Source organism: Sycon ciliatum, chromosome 6, assembly GCF_964019385.1.
Source record: "Sycon ciliatum chromosome 6, ocSycCili1.1, whole genome shotgun sequence".
NCBI lineage: Eukaryota > Metazoa > Porifera > Calcarea > Leucosolenida > Sycettidae > Sycon > Sycon ciliatum.
The window spans coordinates 29,034,465-29,055,227 of record NC_088648.1 but is presented as its reverse complement, the minus strand read 5'-3'; the positions used below and the strand labels follow the sequence as shown (position 1 = coordinate 29,055,227).

Sequence of the window (20,763 nt, the reverse complement as noted above, 5' to 3'; positions counted from 1 at the left end):
ATTTGGCGAGTTAGGTTTATCTTATCCAGGCGAGAGAAATGCCGTTTGAACCTATATTAAAGAGTAGGCGTGGAGAAAGCAGTTTTATGAGTGCAATAAAGAGTATAATAGATGCAGACATGGCCAGGCAACAACGAGTTTATGGAATTTTAAAGGATTTTTGTTATTCAAAATCGATTTTCATGTTCCGCTCTTCAATGAATCTTTTGAGGATGTAAACAAAAGAAGCATGTAGCGTTAAAGTTGTTCTCATAGCTGGTTATCAGATGTGTACTTCGTGGTATGTTGCACTGAATCACCTTCTGCGTTGGGTTTGGACTCAGTTAGTATTTATATTTTAGCACTGTTGTTGACACCTATTATGTAATGCTGTAGCACTTCCTTTTTTCACACATTTAATTATGCAAATTTAGAAGTTGCGACTTCGGCGGTATTAGTAATGAAGTTGGTTGCTCCAACGAGGAGGACACGCTTCTTGCCGAACTTGACACTTCACTGACTCACGACTGCCATCCGGAGTACACGAGGAGCACGTCGCACCTTCTGCTCGGCAAACCTGAAAGAAAGCACCACTCCCTGCTCAATACACAGTATTTTGGGGATTATCACTCCTCATCAGTTGAGCTTGAGTAGGCTGAGGAAGATTGTGCCTGAAAAGCACCACTTATATACTGCTCTCCAGGCCAAACCATCACCAGGGATACAAACTTACAGAGACGTTTTGTTTCCAGCGCGACAAACTAGAGCACCATAATATCAAGTTCACTTACGAAAACAGTGAAAATGGACCTTTTCCATTTGTTTAATGCGCGCGTCTAGATAACCCCTTACGGCACCATTACAAACCGCCTGTGCAGGAAGCCTAATGACAGTGGCATCTACGTGAACTTCCATTCCCAAGTGCCTCGCTCCGTCAAGTATGCGGTCGGTAAGCAGCACTTCGTCACAGCTGAAAAGATTTCGTCCTCATGGACACAAGCATGTGAGAGTCTCGGTATGACGAAGAGATTGCTGCGAAACAACAACTATCCCGAGGCAATTACAGAAGAGATTGTCGGAAAGGTTGCCACACTGCCCAACGACGTCAGGCACACATCAAAAAAAGATTCCTCTATACTTCAGCTACCCTTTCGCACCGCAGACATTCAGCGGAAGGCGAAGCATGAGTTGAGCGCTCGGGGTTCCCGGTCAATGTTGTGCCCGAACGCACTCGTGAAGGATTCCCTCGTGAAGTCAGCGCTGAATAAAACAAATTGCAGGGTGACACTACTTGTAGAACGAGCGACGCGTCCAGAACAGGGGAGGCGAGGAAGACCGCTCAACGCCTGCATCTCATGCTCCTCTGGTTTGCCGAGCTGCATGTGTAATTCCCCTGGCATAATCTACATGATGGAGTGTGCACTGTGTCGCAAGCGGTGTGTCGTTGAGACCTTCCGGGTTGCATGAGATCGTTTCGAGTAGCACCACTACAAAAGCACGTCACAGGATGCTCGACTAACCGAGGGGTAAATACATGGGTACTGATCACCAGAAGCATGGAACAATCACGAGCAAATATGTGATTTCTATTGGGGCCAAAGGTTGTGGAAACACGGATGGCCAAAAGAAAAATCAGGGATTCCCTCGAGATTCGAGAGCGTCCTCCTGAAATCAATATCTCCTTCGGATGGCCATTGAAGGCGCTAGCACCCTCACAAATAAACTGATAAATCTTGCTGTGTCTTTACAGGGTTGTACACATAGTAATTGAGATGTACACCTTCGTACACACATTTCCCGCGCTTTTTCTGCTGAGTTGCTCCATACCCACTCTTTCAGCACACTTCTCCGTGTCTGTTGTACATGCAAATTCATACACTCAATTTCATACGGCTATTGTGTGCTTCGTTTCTTTTGTACATGGACATACATACGCTCATGCTTGCTTTCATTTTACTTGTAAAAGGCCAGGTGCGCCCCTGGTTAATTGTTCTGACTATGGGTGACTGGCCAACGTATGTGTGCAGGTGGATCTCTCCGATTTCGCCCAAAATTTGCAGGTAGGTTCCCTTTGGGGTGTGGACCGATTGTGCAAAGCCCTTGAAAAAGTTTCCGAAAGGAACCTTGAAACTTGCATACCCCTCAAAAATGGCCGAAATATCACATTATTAATGGGTCTAGAAACGAGTCACGCCACAGCGTATACGAACAAGCTACGAACAAAACTCCATTATGCCAACATTGCCTCACCTTAGTAGAGTTCTTGGAGCAGTACCGCTTAGCCACACTAGGATCCCAGACGAAGAGGTCCATCACCCCTTCACGCCACAAAAGATCGTCTTGAAAATAGCCAATAGGGCTTGAAAGTGCTACGTCACAGCATAGCAACAATTTCAAAAATTCAAAAACTGGATCCACTTGGATCCAGTTTTTGTATGGATCCAAGCACATTTCAAGCGGTCTTACCCACAGCATGGTGATGTAGCCAGTGAAACTGACTGATTTGGCTACTGGGGGCGGGGTTACAACTGGTGGCGAAATAAAAGTCACACCTGCATGCGACATGAGTGGGTTGCTATGCACCCACGTACTTAGGCAATAGCAAAGTCACACCTTAGTGGATCCAAAAATAGAAATCTGATGTCAACTTACTACTCCCTGGCCGTTTTGACGTCGTCACTTTCAAGCCCTATTTACAAGCGCTGGCAAAACAGCCTGCTACGTCCAGAATTGGCCAGAACTATACACCGGCAGATAGTAGAACACCTCTTCAGGTGCTGAGGACATATCTCCCATTCTCCTTTTGGGGTTTTCTGGAAATATACCTTTTTTGAATTTTTCCACTCGACCATGCTGAAATACGGCGCAGGAAAGCTCGCCCCTCCGTGATGTCTCCTCACCGATTTCTACTCCAACACTACTCCCAAGGCCGCAGAACAAAGTGTATTGTTGGGTCTGACACGGAAAAGCAGCGGTGATCACTTGTAACTCCAAACGACAAGCTTCTCCTTGCGCCACCAATAATTATTTGTGCGACTGTTGTGACTGAAGGCATGAGCGCAATTCTTGAATTTGGCCACAAGAGGCACGGTGAAATCACGTACCTTGTGACGCAAGAATGCCAAGTCGCGTGGATCACGGTTCGCGAGATTTCAGAGTCACCTTCGTCAAGTGCGCTTGTTACTCGCCTTGAACGCCCGTTGGTCTGGAAGTGATCACACTTGTGTTGTTACTGCGCTCAAGAACACGCTGACCGTGTTGTAGGCCTACGAACCAGGACTTTCCCTGACCATGTAGGTCAAAGACCAGAGAAAGATGATGAAATCACATTCTTTATGATGTAATAAATCTCTAATCCAATTCACGCAACAAGTGCGTGCAGCCAGTGATGCTCGCGTGCCAGTCAACACAAAGCGACTGAGCTAGCAGCTTTTGTTGAGCATCGACATGAAAACAAGGCACTTTTACTGTTGTACTATGTTCAGGGTTCCAGGAGGTAAGTGTGAAAGATGAATAACTCTCCATGCTGTACGGGGGGCATATTTGAATTGCTTGCTGCCATTGCAACACTCCTAGGACAGGTTGTGGGGGTTCTCAGCAGATCAAGCAGGAAATGCAGCTCATCTCACCTCTGCCATCATGGTCTGTTCCGAGTAGCATTCCAGCCAGGTTCGCGATCGATGGCCACGTGTCGACGTGTTGTGATCCAGGGAGAGCCATACTACGTCACAGAGCGCGCGATCTCACCGTGCATCTTGTAATAAACTTGAAAAACTGCGCTCGGGACTTCAGTCACTTTTGCATCAACAGTTGCACCAAAAATTGGTTGCGCAAGGGGAAGCTTGTCGTTTGAAGTGACAAGTGACCACCGCTGATTTTCCTTGTCAGAGTCAACTATGCACTTTGTTCTGCGGCCTTGGGAGTAGTGTTGGAGTAGAAATAGCTGAGGAGGCGTCGCGGAGAGGCGAGCCTTCCTGCGCATGTATGACTTGGACCATATTTCAGCATGGTCGAGTGGAAAAATTTAAAATATTTTATTTCAAGAAAACCCCAAAAGGAACAAGGGGGACATATCCTCAGCGCTAGAAGAGGTGTTCTACTATCTGCCAGTGTATAGTTCTGGTCAATTGAGGACGAAGCTGGCTGTTGTGCCAGCGCTTGTAAATTGGCTATTTTCAAGAGGATCATTTGTGGCGTCAGGGGGTGATGGACCTCGTCTTCTGAGATCCTAGAGTGGCTAAGGGGTACTGCTCCAGGAATTCTAGACCCATAAATAATGTGATATTTCGGCCATCTTTCAGGGGCAATAAAACTTCAAGGTTCCCTTTAGAAACTTTTTCAAGGGCTTTATACAATCGATCCACACCCCAAAGGGAACCTACCTGCAAATTTAGAGCGGAATCGGAGAGATCCACTTGCGCACATACTTTGTGTGCTCAGACATGCTGAATTTTCATCCTGCGCATGCGCCAAGCGTAAATTGCATCCAAAAAGAGCGGTTGTCAGTTGACAAACCTCTACTACTTCTAAATACTACTAACATTTCTGACAAGAAACCCAATCTTTACTTACCAGAACAGGGGCGAACACAGGCTGGAGCTGGATGAGACCAATTTCCACCTTGCAAGCACACTGTTGTTGGTGAACCCATTATTATGTACCCGTCAGAACAGGAGTACGTTCTTGGTATGCCGATGTCTTCAGTCCCTGTGTCTATCCGCCCATTGGCTGGAGCGAGCAATTTAGGGCATGAGTTTGTGCCGTCTGTAAATTAAGATATGTTGACAGGAAATTGTGAGTGTGTGTGTGTGTGTGTGTGTGTGTGTGTGTGTGTGTGTGCGTTTGTGTGAAGACGTGCGGCCGAAAAAAAGGTTCCATTTAGCGCAATGGTTCGGCGTCGATTTGCTAAGTAATTCGCACTAATTGTCCGAAGGAACTACCAACCAAGAGAGCCCGAAAGCTGTGGGCTCTCGCTATGCCTTTTGCCTAGATCATCGTGCATTATGCGGTAGCAATAAAAAAAACAGTTGCATATGGCTGAAGTAAACGGCACCAATAGACACCCCTTGCACTTTGGAGTGAATAAATTATTCGTGATATTTATTGCATTGAGGCTCTATTATGCTGGTCGAATAAATTACTACTTGCTACTAAGAAGTGAAGATTAAATTCCTACTTGGCTAGTTTTGACGTAGCAAGGCTCTTTTAGCTAGTAGAGAAATTTTCCTGCCCCAAACTTCTATGTATTCACAGGAATATCTCAATACCCAGTATTAACTTCGCCCATGTAAAGCGAGTGGTTGTCAGACAAGCACAGAAGTTATGAAAAGTAATAAATGGCCTTGGCTAAATGGCCTTATTAAACTTTGTAGCGTATGACTGTGCACGAAATTCCAGTCAAGAGAAAAAGGAACGTATAGTAATGGGTAGTGATTGTTTAAAAAAAACTAAAAATACAGAGGTATATATACGCTGCTAGAGACATATTGGCTATGTGTTCTTCACCGTGCGATGTCCGTGTAACATGCCCCCCCCCCTTTCCCCCTCCCCCCCCCCCCCCCTCGCCGGCGGCCCTTTATGTGCATTGGACGATACCTGATGATGATCTGACTAAGCAGAAATTCAGACTAATTGCTCTCCACCATCTGCTTAGGATGGCATTGGATTCCTGATGACATGCCGAGTGGTTATCTAATACTCACCTGTACACACTGGGTTGCTGGACCAAGTGCCATTCGCCAAACACACTGCTGTCTGATCACTGCCCAGCTCATATCCAAGATTGCAGGTCACGGTACGCACACTGCTGACAGTGTTTTCTCCTTCCGAGACCTTTCCATTGGACACTTGCAGAGACCCACACTGAACAAGTCCTGCACAACAAACCAGCACAGAAAACTTTGCTATATTGGTAGTGATTGTCGTTAAGTTGCTCCGAAAAGGATGCCTGCTGAGAAAGTATGCTTTAGAAATAGTCTGTAGAAAGGGGCAGCATCGTCGCGGCCATTTGTATTCTTTGGATTCAATCCAATGAGGTGCTTCAGCCCATCATTGCTGTGGTGGACTCGTTAACAGATTTCCGACAAAGTCACTGAAGTCCGCAAACCGTTTAGCTATAACATTTGCATGTTAATTGAAACACATTTTAACTGAATTTACTACATGATAAAGTGTAGTGGTTCCAGGAGTCAGAATTCAGACTGCCTAATCAAGATGGTTTTGGAACATTGCCTGCTGCTGCGCACCGGTCGACTAGTCTGCTTGCCGTACATTTGACCATATTGCACTGCCATGTAATCCAGGTAGTCGTACAACCCAAGTTGCGGCAGAAGGTGGACGTTCCATGCATATTGGGACCATGTATGCTCATTTGTTAGCTTAACGTGTAGTTTGTCACCATGACCAGTACGGTAATAGTTGGTACCAAACTGAAGCAGCACAAGAGTTGCAACAATCAGCAAACGGTAAAGGGGGACTGTAAGCTGAAGTTGTTTTACTAGAAATTTCACGTCAACACTTTGCTGCTTGGGACCATGTCACATCCCTTCTTCCCTCTGTACCATCTCGACCAACCACATGTTACGTTATCTCCCTCCTCAACTAGCTCTTCCTATGTTGTGCCTACTATGTCTTCTTCACAGATTCTGCCTGAACAGATGCTCAATTATGTTCTTGTCCTCTATCCTAGTCCAAATCCTGCCTTGCCCATGCATGACTCTCATGAAATGCCTGTACTAAAATAGTCTATAGAAAAAGAATATTGGATATCATACTTCTCTCATCAACTGTGATAATACCCATTTCATACCCCTCCCCTTCATAAAATTATTAATACCTTCTGTTTTCTTTCCTTTCCTTTCATCTTCTTTTCCGTTCCTTTCTTCTTCATACACATTTTTAAACATTTTCATTATAATTATTGGGAGAGCCGTGGGCCAATAGCCCAGGTGAGAAGGCAGTCGTGCCTGTTCATATGTTGAAGTAAAATAAAGAAACAACAATAACACATGTACACTCCACACCCCGTACGTTGCCTATGACACGATACAGTGTGGTTCCCTTTCTTGTCACCCAACAGTCTGGTCCCTCCGATCTATCAATGCCCTTTACTTCTACTGAACAGCACGCCTTCATCTAACTGACGTATGGAGTTGACAGAATACTAGCAATAATAAGAATCATGACTAATTATTGCAGTAACTGAAGTAAACATGGCCAAGAGTGAGTACTATAATTGGGGAAGAAGGATAATCCGCCTACAAAGTGAGGTTTCTATTAGAAATTATTATGGGAGAAGTTATTTTTTATCTAGTCCTGATTGGTGCAACTTGTTGGTTCAACTTTTCTCATGATTATTAATTTATTTTCCTGCAATGTTGTGTGTATGGCCATGATCAATCCTAAAAAAAAGTCTGTGGGTTCGTCTAAGACCATGATTGAGGAACGAGAGGTACCAGGTTCAAGTCCTGCTTGGAAGCGGACGATATTTTCCAGCCGTGCTGCGACCCACAGTTAATTGGGAACTCGTGGCCTGGCATGAGAAATACGTGGATGTGGCAAATGGGATCGAGGCCTTTGGCCTCTGGTTGGTGGATCTGACCTATCCTCCCCCACCGTTTAGGAGCCGCATCTGACGCCTGAGCATGGGGTGGTGGCGTCCACGGAAGCAGAAAGGTGGTTCTTGACCAGGGAGTTGTACGACTCTTTGCTCTTGACCTGCCCGGTACGCGAGCCCCGTCAATATTTGTTAATGTCCACTACCGGTAACCACCTTTTGAAAGAAAGAAGACGAAACCTTTAGCAGTAACCAGCTTCTTGTGATGGTCTTGTCAGTATCATTGGGGTGTGCCAATACCGTCCAGGCATACTGTTACAGATATCTTATGTCTGCGAAATAAATCTGCTGATGACGTGACTGGTATGCGAAATCAAAAGCCAGGCCGGCAATCATGGTAGCATGAACATCCATGGGATATTTTGCCCGCCCGCACTAGAAGAGTTCAAGTCTTTCAGCGAGTAATGTCAGGGCTCACCACGACCGTACAAATCTAGGAACCAACTTTCCCTTCCTCTAGCCCGCTCTTCTGCATTGCTGCACTCCCCCCTTTTCAATGGCTATTTGCATTGGCTTAAGCTGCACCAGGAGACAAAGGGCCTTTCTACTTTAACAGCGTTCAGGAACGCCTTGCTTTACCAGTAGACCTCAGTTTTAGTCCATATTTGCTTTTTTCTTCTTTTCCTTTTCTTTTTGACTTCTACTCTTTTTCATGTTAGCCATAGTTGGCTATAAAAACCCTGCAATCGCCACGCAAAGTGGTCATTGGCTACCCCAGCCATGTATTGCTTGGAATAAAATAAAATAAACGAGAGAGCTTGGAAGCTCAGGGCCCTACGCTATGCTTTTATGCTTTTTTGCCTAGCTCATCGTACATGTTATAAGAACTGAGGCAAAAGTATTTGCTGAATTTATTGCGGATTGTTATTTCTCTAATAATCATCTACTTTTGGTTTGCTCCTTCTTTTCTTTTTATCTCCTTATTCTGTAAATCAACAAATTTTGGCCGATGAGAAATAGAAACCTCTCTATCAGAGAGGTTAAGATGCACGATATTTTCGACATGACGCGCAATTTCACGTCAACTTTGAAATCGATTGGTATTTTTGCTCTCACATGCCTCCATTGCTCAATCATGCATCATTTGCCTATATGACAAACTTTGGCCTGCGATTTACTTTGGCCGGTTGGTACCAAATGGCGAAATCAGCGAAATTAAATTGGCAGCAAAAATTACGAACGAAGTAGCGGTGAGGCATCCTGCAGCTTCATTATAAAAAAAATATTATCAACACCTAAGAACACAAATTAGTGTATATAACTGCTCCTTGGCAGACTTCCACTTCATATAGTATCCTGATGATGGCAATTTGCCGAAACGTTGAAAATGATTATGTGAAATGAAATGAGTTGTGAATTTGCAGTGCCCAGGGAATGAGCATGTGTGCTCACCAATTCTCTTCGAACAAAAATTAGTTGATTTTAATACAGTAATCGGATTTTCTGGCCTTTTTGTAGTAATACATGTACATTGACCTGTTGAGCCAATGACGACGCCGAATGCATGGTTGCCTGTGGAGCACATTACATAACTTAGCAGTCTCGTAATATACGTATCCTATCCGACGGCAAAAGAGTCTGCAGATTTAGTTTTTCTGCGCATCGACTGGATGTCTGCGACGCGAAAGTTCAGATCGCGTTATTTGGCTCGAACATCGAAAAATCAACGCAAGTGACCTGCTGCTCACGTGGAAATTTGGACATTACATAACTTTACAGTCTCCTATAATATGTAGCCTGTCCGACGGCAAAAGAGGCTGCAGATTTAGTTTTTCTGCCCGTCGACGGGATGTCTGTGCTGACGTTCACTGGGACCGGCGCTGACTCTGCGGATCACGGGCGTTCTGGACTCGATGGGATGTCTGTCCTGACGTTTCCTGGGACCGGCTTAGACTCTGCCGATCACGGGCGTTCTGGACTCAACGGGATGTCTGTCCTGACGTTGCCTGGGACCGGCGGACTCTGCCGATCACGGGGGTCCTGGAGTCGACGGGATCTCTCTTCCGACGTTTCCTGTGACCGGCGCTGAATCGCTCGTTCTTGCTTAATTTGGAGACGACGGGATCTCTCTTCCAAAGTACATGTATGTTAATGCGGACGCATCCTATCACCTATTCGGCGTCTATTCTAATTTAACTTCCTCCTCGTCTCCCTATTTCTTTCCAAATCTCCCTCTACATCAGGGAGTCGTATACATAATACGACGAATATTGGTACGGTACGGGACAGATACAGGAGCCCGCAAATATTGTGGACAGCTGTTATGTACACTCCTGTAGAGCCTTTGTAGTCACAGATACGGGACAGATACGGGACAGATACGGGATAGCTCCAGCCGTGACACAAACAAACACACAAACACCAAATTAAAGCTGTGTGGACCCTGCCTAGCGCCAGACGTTACTGAAGTAACGTCTTCTGCATAGCTACGGGAATAAAGCGTCAATAACGGTCATTTGGATTTGACCAATCAGCGCACGGCAAACCAGGCTGTTTCTTGCAATTGTGGGGTGTTTTCTGAGTGGAGCTTGGCTGTATTCGTTGGTTTTAGACATTAGGCCATTGTGGATTTGTGTTCAGAAGGTGTGTCTTTGGAGGGTTCCCGTCTCGAATTTTTCGATTTGGGCTTTCTTTAGCTGAGATCGGATTGTGAAATCACTCAAACTTCGAAGGCTTGCGAACAAGTGAGTGAAGAGAAAATTAGAAATCAGGGACGGTAAACCGATAGAAAATCCCAAGACCTTGAAAATGAGCTATCGATGGTGAGAATCGGCCAAGGAGAACCGCTGTTCTACTTGTCCTTTTTGGTTAGAAATTTGTCGAAACACATCTACTGAAGAACCTCAGCCAAGAAAAAGTTCAATATTCCGATTCTAAGCGGGTGTATATGTTGGACTCAGTAGAGCGTCCAGCCCCTATATGATGTCCAACCCCTATATAGAGTCCATTGGTCCAAAATCCACTGTACAGAGTCCAAAATCCACTGTACAGAGTCCAAACTTGGAATCAACTGTGAGCTCAAAGTTTAGATGGACATCACTCCCTGTATAGAGTCCAGCCAATTGGCTTCACCCCTATATAGAGTCCATTTGTCCAAAATCAACTGTATGGAGTCCAAACTTTGAAATCAACTACATGTATAAGGAGTCTTTATGTGGACAACACTCCCTGTATAAAGTCCAGCCAACTAGGCATCCCCTATCCAGAGTTCGAAATTAGACATAGGATCTGCTGTGTTAAAGCAGTGAATATTAACCAGAAAACGCCTCTCCCTTTAATCCTTTACATCATTCACTTCTCAAGATAAAAAATAAGTATTGAGGCGCCCCTGTAGCCACTTCATTACATGAAAAACCCTACAAACACCAAATCAAGTGGTCTCTTCGCAGACGCTGCAAATTACAATATCTCAATCATGTAGTGTTGCCAAATATTGTGCACGCACACACACACACACATGCACACACCCACACACCGCCAAGAAAATACCTAGAAACAACCAAGAATCGAAAGAGAATAATGGAGAGCCAAGGATTAATTATTTGTTTTCAAATTATTGTGCGCGCGCGCGCGCACACACACACACACACACACACACACACACACACACAGACACACAAACTTATACAACGCCAAGAAAACACCAAGAAAAGAGTAGAGACACAATACACACGCAACTCCAACAGCCATGCAAACGTCCACCCATTGACACGTAAAGTCAAGAGGGATAACAAATAATTATACGAAACGAATGCATACATGGACGGGTGCACGCACCTATTAGTGTAAGAGAGTAACATAGTGTAGTAGTCAGCATAGTACTAGCACATGCTGAGAGTGCAATAGCAAGCTTCACCATTGCTCATGGCCATGCAAATGTTCAGCAGCACTCAGTTCCGCAAGCTTCTGAAGATCAGCACACCTGCAAAAAGTAGATAGCACAAGGATACACGCTTATTACCGTAATGATGCATGGGAGCACACAACTACCAAGTGCTCAACGAATGTGATGCTCAATGAAAATCCATCCACACAAAGACCTGTAAACAGGTGACGGTGGGGACAATAATCTATTAGTAATACGAGGAATAAGATCGTTTGTGCACACTCAAGACGCACAGACACACCACCATACATGTAGTGTACAGTGTTTCACTTCACTGCATTTAAATTGAAATGAGATGATTTAAACAATCTGTACAGCGTCGCAGTCAGTCAGTCTTCCCCAAGATGGAAATGCAATGATTTGTTGTCACGAGGCAGTTTCACTGACACAATGTCATGTTTGTGACATCAAAACGGTTACTTCTGGGAACACGAGTACATGTATTAGCTTGAAGCTTTTTCTTGTCATCGGCATACAAGAAATCCTCCTACTACTACTACTACTACTACACTGGCACTGCGTTTGTGGATCCCATTGTATTTGACATCATACTAGAGCCTAGAAGAGGAAGAGTGTCGTGGAGTTCACATAATTATCACAGGGATAAAATACTTTTCTCATGTAATAAAATAATAATTGATGATAGCTAGACGATCGTATACGATTGATGCAAAGTCCTTGCAGTCCTTGAGGACTATTACGAAGTGGTTGATTACTTGTTAGGGCATTCATTCAAGCAACATCAAACAAACGCGATACGATCCTTGAAAATGGAAAAAAATTCAAGCATAACGACAGAACAGCAGACCAATCGAAACGAGTAAAAGCTTCCTTACCTCAGTCATCGTCCTGCCATGTAGTTGGACAGCCTTTTGACACGGTGGTACAGGCAGCTCTTGTCCAGTCAAACAGGGCCCGGTATCCTTGTGGCATCGAACGAAAGAGAGTGTCAGTGTATCTGACTCGTCAGATTGGAACTGTGCTGAACTTTTCTCGTTCTCCGCTTTCTGCTTTCATCCCTCGCTCTGATGAAACCGTTCAAACGCCTTCCTGGCAGCAATGCAATTAATGGCCAGCCAAACAGGGGATCCTTGTGGCGTCGAACGAAAGAGAGTGTCAGTGTACCTGACTCGTCAGATTTGAACTGTGCTGAACTTTTCTCGTTCTGCAATTTCTGCTTTCATCCCGCGCACGGATGAAACGTCTTCAGAGAACCACAAGACGCATTCCAGATTTGATTTTGAACGTCTCCTTATCCTCCTTGGTTACCTCGAGACAGATTACTGTCAGCAACTGCACAGCAGAACTGGCAGCCAAGGCTGAAGTGAAGAAATGCGCTGCCATGAGGCAAGCAAAACTGAAAAGGTGTTTTCTCTTTCGGGCACAACACACAGGACGGCGTGATTGGATAAACTGGACTCCTGGACCGTGAATAGGGGACTTCTAGAAAAAGTGTACTCCTTATAGGGGATTGCGCGGCAGGATGAAGCTGATCAAAACTGAGTGGACTCCTGGACTCTGTATAGGGGATTTTGGACCAATGGACTCTATATAGGGTGCTGGACATCATATAGTGCATGGACTCTATACTGAGTCCTACATATAAACCAAAATACAAAATGTACTCCAAGTTGGTGTAATCTATGTATACGATGTATATGTACAATGACTATTCAGCATTCGAAGGTGGGTAGGCAGCTTGAATACTTTTGAAATGGCTATAATAACAAAGAATAGGTGATGAGTGTGGAGAAATGATCGACATATTCGCAGCTACATCCTGCGTTGAGTCGTTCCGCAATCTCGTCTTCGACTTCTTCCTCCTCAGCTGAACACACGACGTCGCTGCCGTCACTAGCCCGAGCCTCAGAATTTATCTCAGGTGATGACACCTCATCCTCCGACTCTGACGAGTCATCGGCTACCTTGAGCCGCATCACAGCAGGAGATGACGGCTGCGATTCCGCCTCGCTGTCGACATCGATGTCGGGACCAAAACAATGTCTCATCCTGACTCTGAACTTCAGCGGCTACTTTAGCATCCACTCGCCACCAGGCTCGAGCTAGCTGTACACAATGACTGTTGTGTGTGCTCTGCGAACAGCTCTGGTGTCTGCAGCCATCGCAACAAGATCAAGAAACACTGTAGTCGCCACTCGACACTTCAACTTCAAAATAAATCACTTCAAGTTCAAGCAAGGAGTTCAAGAAGTCGTGCGAACAGCGCGATCAAAAATCGTTGAACGTCACAAATCGACCTTTGTCTGGAAAAAATTGAAATCTCTAAGGGTCATTTTCGCAGATTGCGGCTCATGTGTTGGTGACTATGTGCATGCGGGCGAGTAAATTCACGTACGGATGCTGGTTGAAATCTTTTATTCTCACGACTGGTTGTGCACATCATTGTATTGCGAGTTGATAGACAGTGACAGCGATACAGTTGTAAGGATGAAAGACCTTGCTATTTTCCAAGGTGTTGGCATGCCTTCCAATATATTCTTAATCATGATTTTGGGATGATGATTAAATTGTTGAAACTCTACTAGTATTTGTTATTGTAAGATCTCGAAGTCTTACGCACTATTCTATATCATTTAGCGTCCAAGCTCTTCTTGAACCGCGAAAAATAATGGGATTATGAAATCATAATAAATGTCTTATCCGTGCACATCATGATCCATTATGCCTTTAGTTTAGTTCTGGAGGTAAGAAGTTACATAACGACGATGAAGCAACGATGTAGCATCATGGCCTCATCACCAAGAGTCCCTTACTGTGCTCTTGATTTCTCGGTGGGCTACAAGTCAGGTCGCTTAGCTGAATAAGCTGGTTTTGCTAATGAAGACCATAGAAGACCTCTCCAGGTGCCTAAAGCAATCAGCGTTAACACACGAGCCAGGATCACCGAAAACCATCACTTGTTTTTGATATCATATTGATAAAAAAAGTGACGTTGAAGACGGACGAAAGAAAAGTCGCGGACCTAGACACTTTCCATCCTAACCTTTCTGTCTTTCTTGTCACTAGCCTTTCTTTACACCTGACAAGCCCATGTTTGTTTGTTTACCAGTTACTAACTAGCTAGGCAAGCCCCAGGCCAATGAAGGGACACGACTGGGACACTCCACGTACCTGCGCTTTGCTGGGGAATATGTACGATCGCGGGACGCGAATAACCCACGCGCATCAATCGTTGTTGACGCCAATCACGACACATGATGACAGACTGGGACGGTGATTGCTCATCAAGGGAGTCAAGTGAAAGCCGTAGAGCTCAGTAGGACGAATCTCTCCTGCCGCAAAGCGCTTCGGCAAGGCTGCAGATTTTGTGTAGAAGAAAGCTGTTTTGTTTTCCATGCCCAAGCTCTTGGTTTGAGTGGTACTTAACAAGCTCCGTTATGGCCAGCAGGTGCGCGTGCCTCCAAAAAGAGTGTAGCGCAAGTGCGTAAATTCTGGCGGGAGAATTAGAAATCTCGCACTCACTGCATACTACTTCCTCCGCGTCATCGAAATTGTCGCCGTTTGACTAGTGACTTGTCTTTTGTTACTGACAACTCCATAAACTAAACCATTCAAAACTTATTACACAGTATGATAGTCTGAAGACTAGAGTAATGTTCCAGGACAATTGGACTGAGAGTTTTCATGCAGAGATGAAGTCCTCGTCGTCGCTGATGTCAATGGACGCAAAAATATCGTTCCGAAATATTTCAAGGAAGGTTGAAAGTTCGTCGCGCCTCATCTCAAATGCTTTGACTTTCTCCACAGGACAAGAGCTGCTATGCTTGTTGTCTGCTAGCTCTGGATGATTTCTACTTCACCACCAACGAAGCCTAGTAAGAATACACGATCGTTGCGAGGTCGGTTGATTACCGTCGGCGGAATCACCTCGGAATCACCTCGACCTTGAAATGAACTTTTTTAGCCGTGGCATGTCCACAGCTCATGCAGGTAAGTGTAGTATCACGTCCGGCGCGTCCTCTTTTTCAGCATCACTGGCCATGGTACGGCACCTGCGCGTGCATCACTAAAACTACGTGTAGAGCCTCTTTTTTTTTTTTTTTTTTTTTTTTTTTTTTTTTTTACGTTCACATAACCAGCTCGAAAAGAACAAGGAAAGACAATGGTACGGAGACTAGGACAAACGTGACAACTAATGAGCAGGCGCTACACCGAGACGCAGCAGTGATGATGGGGCATTGATGACTCTGCCGACCTGAGGTCTCGGCGTCACGGCCAAAAACACGCACCAAAAACAATGAGAAAAGAAGAAGATAGAGCTGTACAGGTGAGAAAGATGCAAAAACCCAAGGCTTAACACGAGCGATTGTGGGGGAGAAACTGTCTTAGCGTCATACTATTCATAGGGAATCGACTGCCCAGAGCCAGTTTGTGCTGCGAAGATGGCGGTAAACATTCGTTTTGAATGATTGCATTCTCTTGCTGTGGGGAGGCTGGGATAGGAGAGCGGCAGGGAGGGAGTTCCAATCGCTGATGCTGCAGTGTGGGAACGAGCGCTTCAGTGCCAGCGGGGCAGATGCAGGCAGCTGGTGTTGGAGCTGGTGGTCATGGCCACTGACAGCACCGTGCTCGCTGCGAGTTCTGGGGTTGGTAGAGATGATGTGGCGCGGTGGCAACACAGAGAGCAGCTGCGGAGGACCAGGCAAGTAGTGCAGCTTGTACAGGCAGGCAAGCGAGGCAACAGTGCGGCGGATGGCCAGGCTGGGTAGGTGTGCCCCAGGGCCGATAGCATGAAGCGCGCGGCGCTGAACATTGTTCAGACGCTGGAGGTGACTCTGCGCAGCTCCCATCCATACAAGAGGCGCATACTCCATGACTGGTCGTACGAACGCCTTGTATACGGTCGTCCGGCCGGCGGGGGTGAGTATGTGGGCGGCTCTGTTTAGGACCCCAAGCCGTTGGCGTGCACGGGTGGCTACGGAGCGTAGGTGATCGCTGAAGTTCAACTTTGCGTCCACCTTCACACCAAGGAGGGTGATGGTGGTTGTCTCGGGCACCAGTGTGCCACCAAACAGGAGTGGGGGGAGATCTAAGCCAGTGCGTCTGAGGGTGGCTGTCATGGCCTGGGATTTGGTCGGTTCAAACATCACTTTCCATGTACGTCCCCACTCGTGCAGTCGGTCAACGGACACCTGCAGTGACTGCGCGGCGACTGTTGGGGTCTGCTGGGAGGTGACTAAGCTGTACAAAGTTGTATCATCAGCATAGGCTTCCAAGCTGGCGCCGTCAGCGAGAACATCTGGCGCGTCGTTGACGTAGGCCAGGAAAAGCGTTGGTCCAAGGATGCTTCCCTGGGGGACTCCAGCGGAGGTCGTATACCTAGATGACGTCCGCCCTCCAACGAGGCACTGTAGGGAGCGGGTGTCCAGGTATGACGCCAGCCATCTCTGAAGCGGACCATCTATGCCTAGGCTACGTACCTTGTGGAGGAGGCCGACATGCGAGACACGATCAAACGCTCCTGCGATGTCCACAGCAAGGATACGAGCCGCCCCTCCACAGCCCACAGCGCTTGCCCAGGCAGTTTGGAGAGCTTGCAAAGCGTCCGATGTTCCGAGGCCTCTGCGAAATCCAAACTGGTGCGACGTGAGCAGATGATGATCTTCAAAATAGTTTACGATGTGTCTGTTTACAAGAGTTTCCATTACTTTCGAGATTATGCACAGTAAGGATACGGGCCTGTAGTTCTTAAGGGTTGAACGGGAAGATCGCTTGTGGATCGGAACCACGTTGGCCGTCTTCCACATCCTAGGTTGCACTCCAGACCGGAAGCATAAAGCAAATAACTTGGACAGTGGCTCTGCGAGCTCATGAGCACATTCCTTAAGGACGCGAGCAGAAATACCGTCAGGCCCGGTAGCCTTGGAGACGTCGAGCCTTGCCAGGAGGCGGCGGACAGCCTGTGGGCGGAAGCGGATGGTGCGAAGAGGTGGAGCCTCTGAGGGAGCAGGGTCCGGTAGGTCAGCCTCCACAAGGTCCGGACCGGCAACGCTACATTTCTTCGAGAAGAAGCGAGCGAATGCCTCTGCTTTCTCTGAGCTCGTTGCCCACTCGCGGCCATCAGAGTCGACAATTAGGGGAATTTCGGGCTGTGTGCGGTTGCCAGCAGCGTTCTTCAACTTCGTCCACCACTGTTTGTCTCTGAGGGACCCAGTTGAGAGGCTGCGACGGAGGCTGTCCTCCTTTGCACGTCGTGATCGGAACTGGGTGGCGATCGCTACAGTCACGGAATCGGTGAATGCCTGCTGAAATGCTGGGTCATAAGGGTGTTTTCTCCAGTCGCGCCAGCACTTCTCCTTCTCCCTCTCGGTCTGGGTGCATTCAGGCGTCCACCATACCGGATCGGAAGGCCTCGTTTCCAGGACTTTGGATGGGACAAACTGTGCAACAGCTGCAGTAATTGAAGCGGTAACCTGCTCACAGGAAGTTTCTGGGTCCTCCGTGATGATATCACCCCATTCCACGTTGCGAAGGTGCGCCCTGAGGCGATTCCAGTCTGCCCTGTTGTAGCGAAATACTGTTCGCTTAACAGGGGGTTCACGTCTAGGGAGCACGGAAGAAAAGTCTGACAGTACAACTGCATGATCAGATCGACCGAGGGGCGGAAGTATACGTGTAGTTACTGGGGATGTGAACGTTGACATTATGAGATCTAGCGGGTTGTCTCCACGAGTCGGTACTGTGACATGCTGGACAAGAAGATGGGCAGCGCAGGTATCTTCGAGAGCCTCGCCTGCAGGCGTAGTTTTCGAGCTGTTCAGCCAAGCCCGGTTGTGCACGTTGAAATCGCCAGCTAGGATGATGTGGGAGCCCTGGTGTCTAGCTTCTGGGAGGATGTTGTCGAGATGATCGATTAAGGTAAGATCGCCAGGGGCACAGGACCCCGGCCGATACACTGCTCCCAAGACGGTGCGGAGACCTGGGGCCAGCTGGAGAGAAACCCAGATGATCTCATGTGCGGGGGACATGAGTTCAGGGATGAGCATGGAGGGGAGTGACGACTTCACCCAGATGGCTACCCCTCCCCCATGTGCCATTCTATCCAACCGAAGTGGTGAGCTGTATCCAGGGAAGCTAATGTCAGAGGGAAGCACTTTCTCCGCAGTGAACTTCGTTTCTGTCACAATTGCTACGTCGGGCTGATGCTGCAGGAGTGCGTGCTGTAGGTCGGGAAGTTTGCTGGCTAGGCCGAAAGCGTTTGTGCAGAGAATGCGAAGATGCTTGCTACCCTTCATTGCAGGAGGAAGTAATTAAAAAAGGGGAGGGACATTTGGCGTAAGCGGGTGCATAGTTACATGTATGGCTAAGGGTCCTAAAATCTAATGAAGTACCTAAAAGGATCAAGCTAAAGATAAGAATGAGGAAGCTGGAGGAAGACACGAGGTTGAAGTAGGACAGGGAAAACCAGATTGTGTTTGTATACCTAGGGCTACACAGGGGAGAAGATGTTATCTGCGCCAAGTTATCTGCTTATTGCTTGACGCAGTGATCTTTTTCGCCTTCTTCTTCCTCTGGTTATCACTAGAAACTACCAATGGGGAGGTCGACTCCCGCGGCCTCTTGTGAAAGCAGTCTGCCAATATCGCCAATGCTCTAGCCTCATCGCCCCCTGAGAGTTTCCCCTCAGGTGGACAGTCCGACTCCTCGGCCCAGCTGCTGTCAGGAGACAGAGTCAGGTCAAGTTCCACGTGGTTGCTTTGTTTATCATGCTCAGGTCGCATTTTGACAGTTACGGCAGAAGCTGAGTCTTGACTGCCATGTGTACCCGTGCCCTCCTCCAGCTCCAGGGGTCTCGAGTCGACCTGACCAGCTGGAGAAGCGCCCAGGCTCTCGTGTTGTGGCTGATCCTCGCGCGCTTTGTCTGAACCGATGACCTCCTGGGGTCCCGATTTGACTGCAGAGGCTAGGCTTTCATGCAGTGGCTGATCCTCGCGCCCTTTCTGGGGTCCCGATTTGACCCTGTTAGCGTACGTTCCACGAGGGGTGCGTGGCCTGGTGGGGCAGTCCGCGGCCAGGTGGCCTGGGGACTCGCATACCCTACAGGTGCGTGGTTGATCCTTATACCGTACGGCGAAGACGTGACCCCCTGCCGTTTGAACGTAGGATGGAATGGAGGGGCATTGTTTCCCTAGTTTGAAGCTTAAAAAGCGTACCCCGGTTGTAACATCGAAGCCATGCTTTGTGGTGACTTGCCCGTATCGAACTGTTGAAGCGGGACTACCGTACGGTTTGAGAGCGTCTGTCAATGCAATGTCCGAGATCCAGACAGGGAGGTCAGATATATGCAGCTGGAGGATCGAATCCAGTACGTTTGAAACCAAAATAGTCTTATCCAATAGAGAAAAGCCCTCCCGGACAACACGCTCTAGACTCGCAGTGGACATGAAGGTTACAATGCACTCATGCTGTGAACTTATCTGAACAGATGTGAGGTCGTTGTATCCAGCATCTCCCAGTGCGTTCGCGACATCCACCACTTTGGTCCCCAGTGGGCAATCGAATTTCCCGGACGTCTCTCGCATCTGCTCCGAGGTCAGTGCCATCCATCGGGGTCTCGAGTTACCAGTGCTCGCCATGATTGGTGGTAAGGTTATAAGGGCACGCCCTAGATATGCTTTATAAGGATCCAAAAACTACCACATTCACAAAAGGATGCAGAGCTCTCAAAACTGCATCCGCTCTGTACACTGTACGCGAGTACATAACTTGGTCTACACGGCTCTTGCAGGTACAATCATGTACAGTAAATAGTGGATATAACGTGCCCCTTTGATTTTCGATAATTTATCACTATATCCGGTGCATCACTATAGCCGATTTGCATGTATGACTGACACATGGCACATGACTGTGCATGAAATGATGCGTACACGCTGGAAAAAGCATGAAAAGCAGCCACGTGTACATGTGGCTGCGTACAGCATACAGGGAAGAATTTTCTCTCAATCACGTCTGCTGCCAGATGCATCCAGGCAACACTGGATCAGTTTTGGAAGAAATGAACTAAATTTGAAGAACAATTGTTTTGTGATCATCACTCTTGATCAGTATATACGATATTTTCCTGTGCATTTGATATGGTTTGCTTCCTGAAACCCATCACAATAAGCGATATATCGGTATAACCGATAATAGTGTGTATAGTGATATTTTAGCTGTATTTTTTGTGATTTGATTTTGATTTTGGCGAGTTCGATCATTATAGCCGGTATATCGTTACACCCGGTCACTTTATAAACGATACTCACTGTACTGGTACTGA

The 20,763-nt window shown here is 47.0% G+C and overlaps 1 protein-coding gene and 1 long non-coding RNA gene across 2 annotated transcripts in view; both read right to left on the bottom strand.

The window, feature by feature from the left end:
- Positions 1-20,763, bottom strand: part of LOC135818940 (sushi, von Willebrand factor type A, EGF and pentraxin domain-containing protein 1-like) — a 58,211-nt gene that overhangs the window by 5,810 nt on the left and 31,638 nt on the right. Inside the window, exons 11-12 of the mRNA XM_065332116.1 lie at positions 5,682-5,852; positions 4,552-4,743 (exon numbers count right to left, since the gene is read on the bottom strand). Coding sequence (XP_065188188.1) covers positions 4,552-4,743; positions 5,682-5,852 — 363 coding nt within the window. The remainder of the gene's footprint in view (positions 1-4,551; positions 4,744-5,681; positions 5,853-20,763) is intronic.
- Positions 10,970-12,395, bottom strand: LOC135818939 (uncharacterized). Its single transcript, XR_010553830.1, has 2 exons — positions 12,317-12,395; positions 10,970-11,516 (listed from the first exon to the last, which is right to left on the bottom strand). It is a non-coding gene; the product is annotated as an uncharacterized LOC135818939 (long non-coding RNA).